Source organism: Amblyraja radiata, chromosome 2 (assembly GCF_010909765.2).
Source record: "Amblyraja radiata isolate CabotCenter1 chromosome 2, sAmbRad1.1.pri, whole genome shotgun sequence".
NCBI lineage: Eukaryota > Metazoa > Chordata > Chondrichthyes > Rajiformes > Rajidae > Amblyraja > Amblyraja radiata.
In genome coordinates this window covers 38,358,655-38,376,382 of record NC_045957.1, presented here as the reverse complement: position 1 = coordinate 38,376,382, position 17,728 = coordinate 38,358,655, and the positions used below count along the sequence as shown (strand labels likewise).

General features: G+C 44.8%; 1 protein-coding gene across 2 annotated transcripts in view; it reads right to left on the bottom strand.

Annotated features, from left to right (window-relative positions):
• The window catches only part of svil (supervillin), a 181,808-nt gene that overhangs the window by 68,241 nt on the left and 95,839 nt on the right, over nt 1–17,728 (bottom strand). For both annotated transcript variants that reach the window (XM_033045191.1, XM_033045198.1), the window contains exons 17-18: nt 7,782–7,914; nt 4,517–4,564 (exon numbers count right to left, since the gene is read on the bottom strand). In XM_033045191.1, the coding sequence (XP_032901082.1) occupies nt 4,517–4,564; nt 7,782–7,914 (181 nt within the window). The remainder of the gene's footprint in view (nt 1–4,516; nt 4,565–7,781; nt 7,915–17,728) is intronic.

Sequence of the window (17,728 nt, the reverse complement as noted above, 5' to 3'; positions counted from 1 at the left end):
ACGTGATCCACCCTGTTTTGACGAATGTAATCAACCTGGCGTGCACAATCAAATAAAATCAAATAGAACAAGTCGGCCTACAACTTTAGGCTGTGCACGCCATTCGCAAGAAGAAGAAGTACATGTATTGTAACAGCTTTAACAATCATAATTAAGATTATTCTCTTACTTAAGAGGGAAATGAGCAGGGATAAAATTATTAAATGCATACTTGGTTTGGACAACAACTATTGGAAGATCTGTCACTTGAATTTGTTGCAGCAATAAAGATTTGCTGATCATTAAAGATTTTTGTTACTGCAATCTTCACATGGATACATCTGTACACCTAGTGGATGAACCTTCAGTAATAGGGTGCACATTTCATTTACTTTATTATTTAGATAAAGTCCTACTGGGCAGCACGGTGGCACAGCAGTAGAGTTGCTGCCTTACAGCGCCAGAGGCCCAGGTTCAATCCTGACTACGGGTGCTTGTTTGTACGGAGTTTGTACGATTATCCCCGTGACCTGCCTGGGTTTCCCCCGGCAGGTCCAGTTTCCACCCACACTCCAAAGACATACAGGTTTGTAGGTTAATTGGCTTTGGTAAAATTGTACATTGTCCCTTGCGTGTGCAGGATAGTGTTAGTGTGCGGGGATCATTGGTCAGAGCGGACTTGGTGGGCCGAAGGACCTGTATCCGCACAGTCTCTCAACACTAAACTAATGTCAATTATTATGAAAGAAACTATTAAACTAAATATAAATACCTTTCATCATGTAATTGTTCACTTGGTGTTCAACATGACCAAATCAAGTCAGGCAAACAGATATCACTATAATTTTACACCCACAATCAGTACTGTTTGCCAAGCTTAATAAAGGATTCTGTGGGTCATCTTGAAAAATTCCTCTTTAATGAGAGGAATAGATCGGGTAGATGCGCAGAATCTCTTGCCCAGAGTAGGCGAATCGAGGACCAGGGGACATAGGTTCAAGGTGAAGGGGAAAAGATTTACTAGGAATTTACCAGGATCAGCCATGATCACATTGAATGGCGGTGCTGGCTCGAAGGGCCAAATGGCCTACTCCTGCACCTATTGTCTATTGAATCTGAGGGGTAACTTTTTCCACACAGAGGGTGGTGGGTGTATGGAACAAGCTGAGGCAGGGACTATCCCAACGTTTAAGAAACAGTTAGTCAGGTACATGGGTAGGGCAAGTTTGGAGGGATATGGACCAAGCGCAGGCAGGTGGGACTAGTGTAGCTGGGGCATTGTTGGCCGGTGTGGGCGAGTTGGGCCAAAGGACCTGCTTCCACACTCTATAATCAACACACTATATTAAAATGAAGAAACCAGCGACAGGTTAAAAATGTTTAGAACCAGCTCCCACCTTGAACATAAATCAACTGGATTACTTCCAGAAAGACATATAAAATCTAGCAGGTGAAGCAACACAATGAGACGACAAAAGCAGAAGCAAACAACATTCACAGACCCAACCAGAATGAGATGAAATTAGTGGGATTATCACAGAAACGAGTGGCTAACATTTAAATCACACAGGGCAATTCTAATGACACGGGAATTTTAAAATGGGCTTTTAATCCAGGGAATGCTTCCAATAAATATGAATTTGCAAGTATAAACCATGAAATATAAAAATGAATTCCTCCTCAATTCACCTCTGACACCTGAACAGGAGAGCAGTGAAGTCAGCTTAATTAAGGTTTCAAGTGAATACTCTGAAATAATTTTCTGTAAGTACAGGATATAATTAAACTGAAGGTCCATTAAATAATTAGAGTTCAAGCTCTGACCCTCGCTCATGCCAAAAGTGGATTCTGAACCATTCATCTGATATTTATCATCTGAGCCAAATCTTGCCTTGGTGTAATTATTGATTATTAAAAGGCTTTCAATCATTATTTCCATTTCTGTGCCGCCACAAGGCCGCTTCATTCCATCTCCATATCTCAGGCAACTGAATCATCCTACCACGACCAGAGAGCAGCGCTGAACTACTATCTACCTCTTTGGTGACCCTTGGACTATCCTTGATCTGACTTTGCTGGCTTTACCTTGAACTGTACACTGCAAGGGCCAGGAAGCGAGCGGGTAAGACCATCCCTGACCCCTCTCACCCTGGCCACCAACCCTTTGAATCACTTCCCTCTGGAAGGCGACTCCGGACTGTCAAAGCCGCCACAGTCAGACATAAAAACAGCTTTTTTCCACAAGCTATAGCTCTACTCAATAACTAAATGTCTGTAGCCTCCTTTTGCTCTGGTATTATATTTCACTCTTCACATGTGTAATTTTTAATTGTCTACTGTATATCGTGTTGTTACTTGCGAGCAAAGCACCAAGGCAAATTCCTTGTATGTATACATACGTGTCTAGTAAAATGTATTCAATTCAACTCACTAAACATTATTCCGTATTCATGTATCCATACACTATAAATGGCTCGATTGTAATCGTGTACTGTCTTTCTGCTGACTGGATAGTATGCAACAAAAGCTTTTCACTGTTCCTCGGTACACGTGACAATAAACTATACTGAACCGTCAAGGGACTAGGCCTTGCCTGTTGTGCTGTAATGGTTCTGTGTCCTTCAGCTAAATGCAATGGTTCAAATTTAAATTGACAGTAACCTCCCTTTCCACTCACCAAAACCTCTGCTGCCGTGTCCCAACTTACACCAAGTCACGTTCAGCTTTGGCCCTGGGCTTGCAGGTTTCCCGTTAAGCAAAGCCTCTTCCTTCTGTGGTTTAATTTCTTTCCTTTCATTTCCATCAGATTTACATCCCAAAAGCTGGCCAGTATTACTCCACTCCAGGCTGACGTTGGTCATTCTTGGTTACAGCAGCTCAATGAGTTCTGGAATTTCTTCCCTAAACCTCTGGAGGAACCACCTGGCACTTTGTCTGACCTTTCGGTCACTTGGATCAGTGTCTCCACGTTTAGTTTAGTTGAGAGATACAGCGTGGAAACAGGCCCTTCGGCCCAATGAGTCCCTGCTGACCAGCGATCCCCCGCACATTAACACTACCCGACACACACTAGGGAGAATTTTTACATTTACACCAAGCCAATGAACCTACAAACCTCTACGTATTTGGAGCGTGGGAGGAAACCGAGAAAACCCACGCAAATCATGAGGAGAGCGTACAAACCCCGTACAGACAGCACCTGCGGTCAGGATCAAATCCAGGTCTCTGGCGCTGGAAGGCAGTAGCTCTACTGCTGCGCCACCGTGCAGCCCAGTGCATGCAATACCACCGTCAAAATATTTCAATACCCTATGATAAAGCTTGGGAGGCTTATTATTGTAAAACCTCCATGGAAATACAAGCTACATTTGGTGGTCTAACCCAAAGCCAGTGCCACGTTTAGGAGACAGGCCTGTTTTAAGTTCAGTCTCAGAAATCCAGGGGTGCTCATTTGATTCTCCATCAGTTTCAATGGAATGTGCTCCCAACACAGAAGTATGAGAGGGGATCTTATAGAAACATATAAAATTCTTAAAGGATTGGACAGGCTAGATGCAGGAAAAATGTTCCTGATGTTGGGGGAGTCCAGAACCAGGGGTCACAGTTTAAGAATAAGGGGTAGGTCATTTAGGACTGAGATGAGAAAAAACTTTTTCACCCAGAGAGTTGTGAATCTGTGGAATGCTCTGCCACAGAAGGCAGTGGAGGCCAATTCACTGGATGTTTTCAAGAGAGAGTCAGATATGGCTCTTAGGGCTAACGGAATCAAGGGATATGGGGAGAAAGCCAGAGCGGGGTACTGATTTTGGGTGATCAGCCATGCAGAGAGAACAAGGGGGGGACAATTGAAAACTAAATGGAATAGTTTGTAACTTCGCCCAAGACTTGGCGACTCTTTGCATACCTGTATACGCAAAACAAAGAATCTCACCATCTCACTGGGACGTGCCACATGTGATAATAAAGTTTGTGTGAGAAAGAACTGTAGAAGCTAGTTAAAATAGACGGCGGACACAAAATGCTGGAGTAACTCAGCGGGTGAGGCAGCATCTCTGGAGAGAAGGAATGGGCGACGTTTTGGGTCGAGACCCTCTTCAGAATAAACTTTAATTCATTCATACGATAGTATGTTAATGGTATCAGTTACACTCAGGTCCTTTGGCTAATTTCCCACATAGGATAAGCTTAATTGCTTTTGAAAGATTTTTCATGCAAGGTCACGGTGCAATTTCCATAAATGTTTATGGTGATTCCCCATACATTTCCATATGTTTATGGTGATTCTCCTACATTTTCATACATGTTTATGGTGATTCTCCATACATTTACATATGGTGATTCTCCATACATTTCCATATGTTTATGGTGATTCTCCATACAATTCCATACGTTTATGGTGATCGCCCATACATTTTCATACATGTTTATGGTGATTCATGAAACTGTGGCATCCTGACCCTCAAAGCAGGCCAGAAAGTACAAAGAGGTGCACAAGGCAGGCCCCCGGAAAATCCGCCACACACACTACTGGTCTTACCCAAAGCGGATTAGAAAGGCAGATGTCATCGGCAATCTCTCCTTGCTCCTGCAGGTTGGGACAAAAGGGGAAAGATGGCAACAGGTTTGAGAATGAATAGGTTTATTGCAAAGTTGATTTTTGGAATGAAACTCGCAGATCTATAAGCATTATTATTTTAGATTAACCAAAAGCAGACATCTCCTGACCGACCATCTATCTTCATAAGAAACAAGAGTAGTCATAGATTCATAGAGCACAGAAATAGGCCCTTCGGCCCAACTTGCCCATGTTGACCAAGATGCCCCAACTACGCTAGTCCCACCTGCCTGGGTTTAGCCCATATCCCTCTAAATTTTTCCTATCCATGTACCTGTCCAAATGTCGTTAAAATGTTGTATAGTCCCTGCCTCAACTACCTCCTCTGGCAGCTCGTTCCATACACCCACCACCCTTTGTGTGAAAATGTTACCCCTTAGGTTCCTATTAAATCTTTCCCCTCTCACCTTAAACCCATGTCCTTTGGTTCTTGATTCTCCGATACTGGGGAAAAGGCACTGTGCATTTACCCTTATTTATTTCCTTCACGAGGTTACACACAGGAGTTGGCAATTTTATCCCTAACCCTAGTTCCACCAGCCATTCAATAAAATAATAGCTGATCCAATCTTGCCCTGGACAGCACTTTCCCATTTCCTCCCCAAACCTCATGACCCTTTTTATTTTCAACTGCTTTAAATACAGGTGGTTTAGTTCAGTCTAGAGATACAGCTTGGAATCAAGCCCTCAGCCCAGCGAGTCCGCACCGACCAGTGATCCCCGCACACTAACACTATCCTACACATACGCGGGACAATTTACATTTATACCAAGCCGATTAACCTACAAACCTGTACGTCTATGGAGTGTGGAAGGAAACCGAAGATCTCGGAGAAAACCCACGCAGGTCACGGGGAGAATGTACAAACTCCGTACAGTCAGCACGCGTAGTCAGGATCAGGTCTCTGGCGCTGTGAGGCAGCGACTCTACCGATGTGCCATCAGCCCACCCCTAAGCTCTGCTCTAATGAGATCGTCGTGTTCCTACGAAAATCACCCACTCGAGAAAACAGCATTATAAATACTAAAGGCTGCATGTTACGCTGCTTAATAGTTTCATTGGAAATTGATAAGCAGCCATTTGCATTGATACTTAAGCAGAGTAATTCTTAAATGGCCTCTTGCATGAAACTGACAGCCTGCTATGAGCAACAATGGCATCCGATTGCGTAGGAAGGAACTGCAGATGCCGAAGATAGACACAAGATGCTGGAGTAACTCAACGGGACAGGCATCATCTCTGGAGAAAAGGAATGGGTGACATTTTGGGTCGGAACCCTTGTTCAGACTGAAAGATCGAGAAGGGCAGAACAATACAGGGCCGGCAACAGATGACCTCAGGAAGGGTGGAGTCCATCATGGCCCATTGTTAGATGGGGAAGATGCGCTAATGGCAGGGATACAAGCATGAGAACAGTGGCACTAGTAGGACTAGGGTGGAGAAGGGAAGAAATTCAGGAGTTACTTGAAGTTAGAGAAATAAACGTTCATACCACTGGGTTGCGTGCTGCCCAAGTGAGATATGAGGTGCTGTTCCTCCATTTTGCGTTTGGCCTCACTCTGACAGTGGAGGAGGCCCAGGATAGAAAGGTCAGTGTGGGAATGGGAGGGGAGAGTTGAAATGTTCGGCAAGCGGGAGATCGCATTGTCCAAGGCGGACTGAGTGTAAGTGTTCAGCGAAACGATCGCCGAGTCTATGTTTAGTCTCGCCGATGTATAGGAGCCTCCACCGGGAGCACCGGAAACAGTAGATCTGGTTGGTGGAGGTGCAAGGGAACCTCAGCCACAACTGTCAGGACTGTCGGGGTCCCTGGACAGAGTTGTGGTAGGAGGTACAGCGACAAGTGTTGTATCTCCTGTGGTTTTAGATGAATGCACCTGGGGAGGGGGTGGTTTGGGTGGGAAGGGTCGGGTGAACCATGGAATTGCAGAGGGAACAACAGCCTAGAGAAAATCGCGTTTTAAACCCGCCCCTCTCTCACAGGCGCCAAAGTCGCGCACACGAGCAGCGGCAGAACTGCAGCGCCGCTGAAGGTAAGTTTTGCAAAAAATGTTTCTGACATTCTCGGAGGCTATATACCTAAGAAAGGAGGTAGAGAGGATCCAGTGAGCCTCACGTCAATGGCAGGGAAAGTATTAGAGAGAATTCTTCGAGATAGGATTTACTCCCATTTGGAAGCGAATGGGCTAAGGGATAGTACACGGCATGGCTTAGTATGCGGCAGGTCGTGTCTCACTAGCGTGGTTGAATTTTTTGTAACGTGGATTTTAGAAACGTCATACTTGTAGGAGCAGATTAGTTCATTCGGCCTAATAGTTGTAGGAGCAGATTAGGCCATTCGGCCTAATAGACTTTATTCCGCATTCAATCACGGCTGATTTGTCTTTCCCTCTCAACCCCATTCTCCTGCCTTCTCCCCATAACCCTTGACACCCTTACATTTTGGACCCAAGGGCCCGTTCCTGTCCTGTATGTTCGATGCTAACAAAACTTAAAGTGTAGATGTGGACCCACTAAAACTATACATTTATTGGCTGCCCCCATATACCAAATTCACGATTTCCATGCTCTAATTTTTCTTGGTGTTATTATGAAAAAAGCAACCATTAACTACCTCGGATAGAGTTGGGCGGCACAGTGGTGCAGCGGTAGAGTTGCTGCCTTACAGCGCCAGAGACCCAGGTTCGATCCTGACTACAGGTGCGCAGTTTGTATGTTCTCCCCGTGACCTGCGTGGGTTTTCTCCGAGATCTTCGGTTTCCTCCCACACTCCAAAGACGTTCAGGTTTGCAGGATAATTGGCTTGGTGTAAATGTAAATTGTCCCTAGTGCGTGTAGGATAGCGTTAATATGCGGGGATCGCTGGACGGCAAGGATTCGGTGGACCGAAAGGCCTTTTTCCGCACTCTATCTCTAAACGAAACTAAAGTATAGAGTCTGGTCCTTTGGCCCAACTAGTCCATGCCGAACAGGACCGAGTCATCCAATCTGCTCCCATCTGCACGTGCCTGGCCCATATCCAGCCAAAGATTCCCCATCCATGTCCCTCGTCACTTTAATTGCATGTTTCATGTATTTTGTGTTTGTGTGTTTTTATGACTGTTGACAGATCAATTTCCCTCCTGGGATAAATAAAGTTCTATCGTATCGTATTGTATACAATATGGTATTTGGGAAATGTGTCACCTTTTTGATGTAGGTTTGCTCCGTTTCCTGATACTGGGCGTAGCGACTGATCATGGTCATCTTGCTGCTCTCCTGCTTCCTGTTAATTCTGTTCCTCCAGTCCTCCTCTCCACTTCGCTTCAGCAGAGCCATCCTGAAAGAAAGTTGCATCAACAGCTTAAGGAACATGGTACCATCAGTAACAGACCAAGATCACCAAATAAGATCCCGATAGTTCAAATCATCTCAATGTAAAGATATAAAGTTGGTTATTTCTTTACGCAGACAAGCTTAGTTAGAATAGCTCCTTTAGTCAGAGGGTCGTTAACTCAATGCCACAGAGGCCAAGTCAGTGGATAGTTTTAAGGCAGAGATAGACAAATTCTTGCTTAGAACGGGTGTCAAGGGCTATGGGGAGAAGGCAGGAAGTTGGGATTAGGAGGCAGAGATCAGCCATGATTGAATGGCCGAGTAGACTAGATGGGCCGAATGGCCTTATTCTACTTCAATAACTTGTGAACCTGTTATATAATTCACTATTTTGTATTTTCATTCAAATCAATGGAAATGGTTAATATCTCAAGTGTACCAAATAAGATTGATATACGGAATTGAAACTGAAGAGCCTCTAAATTCACTCCGCTTCCTGAAGTTCATTGGGTTTGGTCAAGGGTGTTTCATAGTCATATGCATGTACCTCCAATAGAACAATGACATTCTTTCTCTCTTGCTGCATCTTAGCAGGCCCAATAACACAATAGATAACTATATTTAAAATAAATAAGATAATAAATAGATATCAGTACCAACGGTCAGCTTTACTGCAATGTCATAGTGCAACCAGAGAGACAGTCCATATGAGATTATGGAAACAGAGGTAGCGATTAGTGCTGTGCAGGGAACCAGAGCCTGATGGTTGGTGGGAAGAACCTGTTCTTGCAAGTTTGCAAGGGTCCCTGTCACGGTTTATTCCGAACAGCTCCGTCACAGAGGACTCTGTGATCAACGGACTGTTCCCAGGGACACATTCAGGGACTGACATCAAGTGCTGCTGGAAGGTCTTCAACTCGGTGAAAGACGCTCTTTGATCTGCCCGAACCTTGTTGGCCTCCCAGCGGAGCGAGATGTCGGTCGGGGAATGTTGCCGACTGGCCCGCTGCAGACTGCAGGAGTGTGTGCTGAGGGACGCACTGAAGCTCGGTGCAGCCAACGCCAAGGCTCGGTGGGGGAGGACCACAGTCTAGGGTCCTTCCGCTGCTGGACATGGGGGGGGGTGGGGGGGGGGGGGGGGGGGGGGGAGTGTGTGGTGGAGACGCCCCACAATGGAAGGAAGGAATTTCACGCCAGTGGGCCACATGAGTGGCAAGGGAGTGGGGGGTATAGATTTGTACGTTAGGATGAAATGACTGTGTGTATAGCCTCCGAGAATGTCAGAAACATTTTTTGCACAGTTCCTGTATTGTATATCTTTTTTTTCGCCGAATAAAGGTTATTTTGAATTTTAAGAAAGCTGTAGTTGAAACAAGTGGTCAGTGTTTTTAGATTCCCGTGCCTTCTTCCTAATGATGGAATGAAATGAGAGCATGGCCAAGGTGGTGTGGGGCCTCTGATGACATTGGCTGCCTTGTTGAAACAGTGCCTCTGATAGATCCCTTTGATGGTGGGGAGGTTAGTACCTATGATAGATCTGACAATGTCCACCACTCTTTGTAGCTTCCCGGGCATTCGAGTTGTCAAACCAAGCAGCGATGCAACCAATTCTCTGCCTCAGAGGGCGGTGGAGGCAGGTTCTCTGGATACTTTCAAGAGAGATAGCTAGATAGGGCTCTTAAAGATAGCGGAGTCAGAGGTATGGGGAGGAGGCAGGAACGGGATACTGATTGTGGATGATCAGCCATGATCACATTGAATGGCGGTGCTGGCTCGAAGGGCCGAATGGCCTACTCCTGCACCTATTGTCTATTGTCTATAATCAACATGCTCGCTATGGTACAACTGCGGACATTTGTCGACATCTCCTACATCTTCCAGGGAAGTAGAGGTGCTGATGAGCTTTCTTTGTGATTGCATTGATGTGCTTGGCTCAGGACAGATATTGAAAGGCAGTGCCAGGAATTTGAAGCTCTCTTCACCACGATCCCCATCATTGAAGACAATGTGTAGACACCTGGTTTTCTCTTCCTGAAGTCTACAGTCAGCAAGATTGCTGTCTTGGCACCACTCAACCAGATTGTCAATCTCTCGGCTACATTATTCTCCAACTCATCTTTATACCCATTATTTAGCTTAGTTTAAACCGAAGATAGACATAAAATGCTGGAGTAACTCAGCGGGACAGGCAGCAAGTCTGGAGAGAAGAATTGGGTGACGTTTCGGGTCGAATCTGAAGAAGAGCCTCGACCCGAAATGTCTCCCATTCCCTCTCTCCAGAGATGCTGCCTGTCCCGTTGAGTTCCTCCAGCATTTTGTGTCCATCTTCGGTGTAAACCGGCATCTGCAGTTCCGTCCTGTACATGACTCTTGACTGCCTCAGTTCAGTGGCAAAGAGGGATGGACATTAAAATCCATCTTAGCCAGTGTTGCCTACAGGCCACAAACAATCAAACAAAAAGACAATAATTGACTATAATAGCCAAATAGCCAACACACAGAAAAGCTGAAGAGTTATCTTGTTATCATAGTATATTGCCCTAGTTACCCAGTGATATAAATTTCAGGTCTTTTGATATCATGTGCTTTAACTGATCCAACTTGTTCAAAGTAAAGCAAAGCATGGCATGGTGGCCCAGCAGTACAATTGCTGCCTTCCTGTGCTGTCTATGTGGAGTTTGTACGCTCTCCCCATGTTCTTGTGGGTTTTCTACGAGATCTTCAATTCCCTCTCCCACTCCAAAGACGTGCATGTTTGTTGGTTAATTGGCATGGTATGAATGCAAATTGTCCCTAGTGTGTGTAGGGTAGTGTTAGTGTGCTGGGATCGCTGGTCTGCGCGGACTTGGTGGGCCGAAGGGCCTGTTTCCGCGCTGTATCTCTAAACTAAACTACTAGAATGCTGATAATCTTCAATAGAAAATACCAAAATTGCCAGTCACTCAAAGGATACTCAAATGTGTACTGTGCACATAAAGTAAAAATCAATAATGTTTCACAGCCTTTTGTTAGAAGTGGGAAAAGTAGAGAAAGAATGACAAGAAATAAAGCATAAAGATATGCAATAATGTTGGAGAGATTAAACGGCAGAAGGGATGAACGGTTCAAAGCAAAGTGGGCAGGAACAAGATGCATTTGGAGAAAATTAGAATGAAGTAACTAAATCTGTGGATCTCTGAAGGCTGCAAGAGATTTACACTGAGTTTCACTGAGACTGTGTACGAGACTCATGCCAGGATGGAAGCTCAGAGTCACAGCTGTGGTTAGACTGGAGGTTTTCCCACAAATGAGTCACCCAGACTGTATCTGGATCTTCCCACTGTAGATGGGACTGCACCATGAACAGCAAAGACTGTATTAACACGAGGCAGTACAAGTAAATCTCTGTTTCACTTGGGAACGAGTATTTGAGTCCTGGCTGGTAGGAAGGGAGGAGGCCAAAGGCAAAATAATAAAATGTTTTATAAGACATGGTGGCGCAGCAGTAGAGTTGCTGCCTTAGAGCGCTTGCAGCGCCAGAGACCCCGGTTCGATCCTGACTACGGGTGTTATCTGTACGGAGTTTGTACGTTCTCCCCGTTGGTTTTCACTGAGATCTTCGGTTTCCTCCCACACTCCAAAGACATACATGTATGTAGGTTCATTGACTTGATATAAGTGGAAAATTTCCCTAGTGTGTGTAGGATAATATTAATGTGTGGGGATCGCTGGTAGGCGTGGATTCGGTGGGCCGAAGGGCCTGTTTCCGCGCTGTATCTCTAAACTAAACTAAACATGCCTAGGAAGGAACTGCAGATGCTGGTTTAAATCAAAGGTAGACACAAAATGCTGGAGTAACTCAGCGGGACCGGCAGCATCTCTGGAGTGAAGGAATGGGTGACGTTAGCAGACAGAATGTGTAGGAATGAACTCGGATGCTGGTTTAAATCGAAGTAACAGACAAAATATGTAGGAACTAAACATGCGAAACTAAACATGCATCACGAACTTAAAACAAAAATCAACCTATACTTTCTGTTGCTTTTTAGTTAATACAATGAAATGAATGGAAACTCGTTGTTTTGTACCTGTGTGAGCGTGCTCATGGAGGGAGAAATGTTAGACCTATTATGGATGTGGGAAATCTACGTATGTCCAATTACCAAATATGGTGAACAGACCCAGCATATAATCATGTACACTGTAGTGTTGGAGGCTTACCAGGAGTTCACAAATGACATTCATCAAAAAAAACGGTGTCTGCTTACATTAATTCAAAAGCAAGCTTAGAAAGGTCACATTGAAAATAAATATTTATTGAACTGATTCAAGTTACTTTTTGATGCTGCACACTCTAAATGCTTCTGAAACAAAACAAAAAAATTATAAGCACTAACATCTGCAAAACAGATCCACTCCAAACTTAGGCAGGCTCTGGACTGCATTGGAAGTTAGAGAGATTAAAAAGGTGTGCAGAAAGACTCAAGCGGTTTGAGTAAGGACACTGGGTGAAAACTGGGTCTCATGATGGGTAAGAAAGAAAATCGGGGAAGAGAATCGACAGATGTCATACACTGGGATGGAATATGTAGATCCCTCCTGCATATTTGTGCTTGACTTTAAACTAGTGGGTGCACTGACATACTAAGATCAAGCAAAAGGATATGCAATAACGGGCGTCATGGTGGCGGAGCGGTAGAGTTGCTGCCTTGCAGAGCTTCCAGTGCTAGAGACCCGGGTTCAGACCCGACTACGGGTGCTGTCTGTGCGGAGTTTATACGTTCTCCCCGTGACTGCGTGCGTTTTCTCCAAGATCTTATGTTTCCTCCCACACTCTAAAGATGTGCAGGTTGGTAGTTTAATTGGTTTAGAAACATAGAAAATAGGTGCAGGAGTAGGCCATTCGGCCCTTCGAGCCTGCACCGCCATTCGATATGATCATGGCTGATCATCCAACTCAGTATCCCATCCCTGCCTTCTCTCCATACCCCCTGATCCCTTTAGCCACAAGGGCCACATTTAACTCCCTCTTAAATATAATGCCAATGAACTGGCCTCAACTACCTTCTGTGGCAGAGAATTCCACAGATTCACCACTCTCTGTGTAAAAAATGATTTTCTCATCTCGGTCCTAAAAGACTTCCCTCTTATCCTTAAACTGTGACCCCTAGTTCTGGACTTCCCCAACATTGGGAATAATCTTCCTGCATCTAGCCTGTCCAACCCCTTAAGAAGTTTGTAAGTTTCTATAAGATCCCCCCTCAATCTTCTAAATTCTAGTGTGTATAAGCCGAGTCTATCCAGTCTTTGCCCTGTCCTGCCATCCCAGGAATCAGTCTGGTAAACCTTCTCTGTACTCCCTCTATGGCAAGAATGTCGTTCCTCAGATTAGGAGACCAAAACTGTACGCAATACTCCAGGTGTGGTCTCACCAAGACCCTGTACAACTGCAGTAGAACCTCCCTGCTCTTATACTCAAATCCTTTTGCTATGAATGCTAACATACCATTTGCTTTCTTCACTGCCTGCTGCACCTGCATTCCTACTTTCAATGACTGGTGTACCATGACACCCAGGTCTCGTTGCATCTCCCCTTTTCCTAATCGGCCACCATTCAGATAATAGTCTACTTTCCTGTTTTTGCCACCAAAGTGGATAACCTCACATTTATCCACATTATACTGCATCTGCCATGCATTTGCCCACTCACCCAACCTATCCAAGTCACCTTGCAGCCTCCTAGCATCCTCCTCACAGCTAACACTGCCCCCCAGCTTCGTGTCATCCGCAAACTTGGAGATGTTGCATTCAATTCCCTCATCCAGATCATTAATATATATTGTAAATAGCTGGGGTCCCAGTACTGAGCCTTGCGGTACCCCACTAGTCACTGCCTGCCATTCTGAAAAGGACCCGTTTATTCCTACTCTTTGCTTCCTGTCTGCTAGCCAGTTCTCTATCCACATTAATACTGAACCCCCAATACCGTGTGCTTTAAGTTTGTATATTAATCTCTTATGTGGGACCTTGTAGAAAACCTTCTGAAAGTCCAGATATAACCCATCCACTGGTTCTCCCTTATCCACTCTACTAGTTACATCCTCGAAAAATTCTATAAGATTCGTCAGACATGATTTACCTTTCATAAATCCATGCTGACTTTGTCCAATGAATTCACCACTTTCCAAATGTGCTGCTACCCCATCTTTAATAACTGACTCCAGAATTTTCCCCACCACCGATGTTAGACTAATTGGTCTGTAATTCCCCGTTTTCTCTCTCCCTCCCTTTTTAAAAAGTGGGGTTACATTAGCTACCCTCCAGTCCTCAGAAACTACTCCAGAATCAAAAGAGTTTTGAAAAATTATCACTAATGCATCCACTATTTCTGCGGCTACTTCCTTAAGTACTCTGGGATGCAACTTATCTGGCCCTGGGGATTTATCGGCCATTAATCCATTCAATTTACCTAACACCACTTCCCGGCTAACCTGGATTTCACTCAGTTCCTCCATCTCAATTAACCCCCGGTCCCTTGCTATTTCCAGCAGATTATTTATGTCTTCCTTAGTGAAGACAGAACCAAAGTAGTTATTCAATTGGTCTGCCATGTCCTTGTTCCCCATGATCAATTTGCCTGTTTCTGACTGCAAGGGACCTACATTTGTTTTAACTAATATTTTCATTTTCACATATCTATAAAAACTTTAGAAGTCAGTTTTTATGTTCCCTGACAGTTTTCATTCATAATCTATTTTCCCGTTCCTAATTATGCCTTTTGTCCTCTTCTGCTGGACTCTGAATTTCTCCCAGTCCTCTGGTAGGCTGCTTTTTTCTGGCTAATTTGTACGCTTCATCTTTTGTTTTGCTACTATCCCTGATTCCCCTTGGTTCTTGGTTCTTGGTTACTTGGTCCTCCAAAATATTCCAACTGGAATTTAAACTGGAGGTGGTGAAGGGAGGGATTAAGCCAGAAAGGGTTATTGGGAAGAAAGTGCTACTTTAAATTTAGTTGCATCTGGTTGGGTAACTATAGTTTGGTGGAGATTATTCCATGCTTTAATTGTGCGTGGGAAGAACGAATTGCTGTACACATCTCCTTGACAGAAGCTGAACAATGATGAAAGTTGCGCCTCATGAAGTTTAGGACTCCTGTTGCTTTCACTGTTGCATGATGAGTCTGACCATTCCAACGCAGATCATACTGCAATTTGATGCCAAGATACTTGGTTTGTTTGGATTCATCAAGGGTGACACCAAGTATGTTGTAGGATGTGACGCCTGGATTCCTCTTTCTGGTGACACGCATGGTTTCACATTTGGAAGGGTTGAACTGCATGCCCCATTGTTGTGACCACTCGACCATAGTATCGAGATCCTTTTGGAGAGCATCTTCATCGTCAGTTGACTTAATTGGACGGTACAGCAAACAATCATCAGCGAATAGTCTGGTCGTACTTGCGACTTTTTCATGGATGTCATTTATGTAAAGCAAAAATAGGTGTGGGCCAAGTACTGTGCCCTGGGGTGTACCACTCAACACTGGATGCCAATTGGAGCACTTTCTGTTCACACACACAGGCTGAAGACGTTTTGTCAGGAAACTGGAAATCCATCGTTTCGTGTTGGAACGAATACCATAGAAGTCAAGCTTCCGAAGCAGTCTCTGGTGTGGGATGACATCAAATGCTTTAGAAAAGTCCAGCACAACTAAATTCATGATGACGTTACTGTCAAGGTGCTTGGCCAGGTCATTTGTCGTCAGGATAAGTTGAGACTCGCATGATCTATGCCTCCTAAATGCATGTTGGTTGTTGGCAAGAATATTATGTTTGCTCACGTGACGCATCAGATTACTATCAATAATATGCTCCAGCAATTTGCAGCAAGTACTTGTTAGTGAAACAGGACGATAATTCGCTGGGTTGGTGGTTGAACCCTTCTTAAAGAGAGGAGTGATGTTGGCCTTCCTCCAATCCAGCGGAACATCGCCCGAGTCAAGTGATTGTTGAAAAATGAACTGTAAATCTGGAGCCAGTTCTTCGGCTGCGATCTTGAGGGCTTGATTCTGTATCTGATCTGGTCCAATTGCTTTTGTGGTATTAATGTTGAGCAATAACTTCTTGACACCTTCAACCTCAATATTAATAGCAGGCATATCAGCATATGGGCTGGGCGGAAGGACTGGAAATGATGAAGGCTCCACATCTTCCCGGGTGAAAACGTGTTGAAATTGGTTTGCAAGAGCTTCTGCTTTCGCCTGGTCCTCAGTGATCAGACAGTTGTTCACTTTAAGCATCTGGACACCAGTGTTGTCTGTCCGTCTGGATTTCACATGTCTCCAAAAAGCCTTGGGTTGCTCTCCCCCAAGAATAGAGGAAACATGTTGTCTATGAGCACTCCTAATTGCACAATCGACTTGCTTTCGCACACTAGTAAAATTGTCCCAGTCCAATTTTGTACGCCTTTTTTGGCACGGATATAAAACTTCTCTTTCTTACTGCAGAGACGTTTCAGTTTTGCCGAAAACCAAGGAGGACGCATACGGCCCTTGATTAGTTTTTGAGGAACATGATTTGTGACAATATTATTTAAAGAGTTTTTCAGCCACACCCAGTTGTCTTCTACGGATCTTTTATCTGGTTGCAGGTTGAAGAAATCTTTTGCCAGTTTTTTTGCTAGGTCTTTAAATTCCTCGCTGTTCACTTTTATCCAGAGGGAAATTTTTCACGGTGGTTTTGAAAGAACTTTAAGCTTTACGTGCAGTTTTGCTTGGATAATATAATGATCGCTAATTCCTGCACATGATGAAACTTCCGAGATTAAATCTGGGTGTGAAGTGAACAGTAAATCTAAAGTATTTTCGGTGCCACTTGTCTCATCACGCCTGGCAGGGAAAGAGACTTTTTGGGACAGGTGATTTTCCAGAGTAAGGTCAGCTAGGGCTTCCGGGAGAGCCCCTTTTGGTTCGCTTTGTATGCCATCAGACCAATCTACACCCAGGACATTGAAATCACCCCCCAGGATGTTAAGTGGAGAGCGTGATGAGGCGTTAATTTTGGAGATGTTTGATCCAAGATCTAAAAGAGGCTCCGTTTTCATGTCAGGTGGTCGGTAAAAGCTTCCGATCTGTAACGACTGACCCTCAAGTGTGGCTTGACACCAGATTTGCTCAGAGTCGCTGACTAAGTCTGTTCTTTCAAAACAGGGAATGGTATTGTTAACTCCGATGAAGACACCGCCTCCATGCGTGTTTCTGTCCTTTCTAAAAATTTGGAGGTGAGGAGGGAAAATCTCAGCAGATTTGATTGATGGGTCCAGCCAAGATTCAGACCCGATAAGAATATCAGGGTTTTCAGTTTCAATAAATGAATTGATCACAGCACATTTTACTCTTATACTGCGGCAATTTATAACAGCGATTTTGATCCCGTGTTCATTGCTGACCTCATTTCGATCAATATCGTCTCCAGCCCCGCGGATCCGCTGGCTTTCTCCAGCCCCGCGGATCCGCTGGCTTTCTCCAGCCCCGCGGCTTTCTCCAGCCCCGCGGCTTTCTCCAGCCCCGCGGATCCGCTGGCTTTCTCCAGTCCCGCGGCTTTCTCCAGCCCCGCGGCTTTCTCCAGCCCCGCGGATCCGCTGGCTTTCTCCAGCCCCGCGGCTCTGCTGGCGGACTCCAGCCCCGCTGCTCCGCTGGCGGTCTTTTGCCCCGCAGCTCACCTGGCGTTCTCCAGCCCCGCTGCTCCGCGGTTATCCACGGATGCACTACCTTCCCTGATTTATTCTTTTGCCAAACTGGGATGAACAATTGTTGTAGTTCATCCATGCAGTTTTTAAAT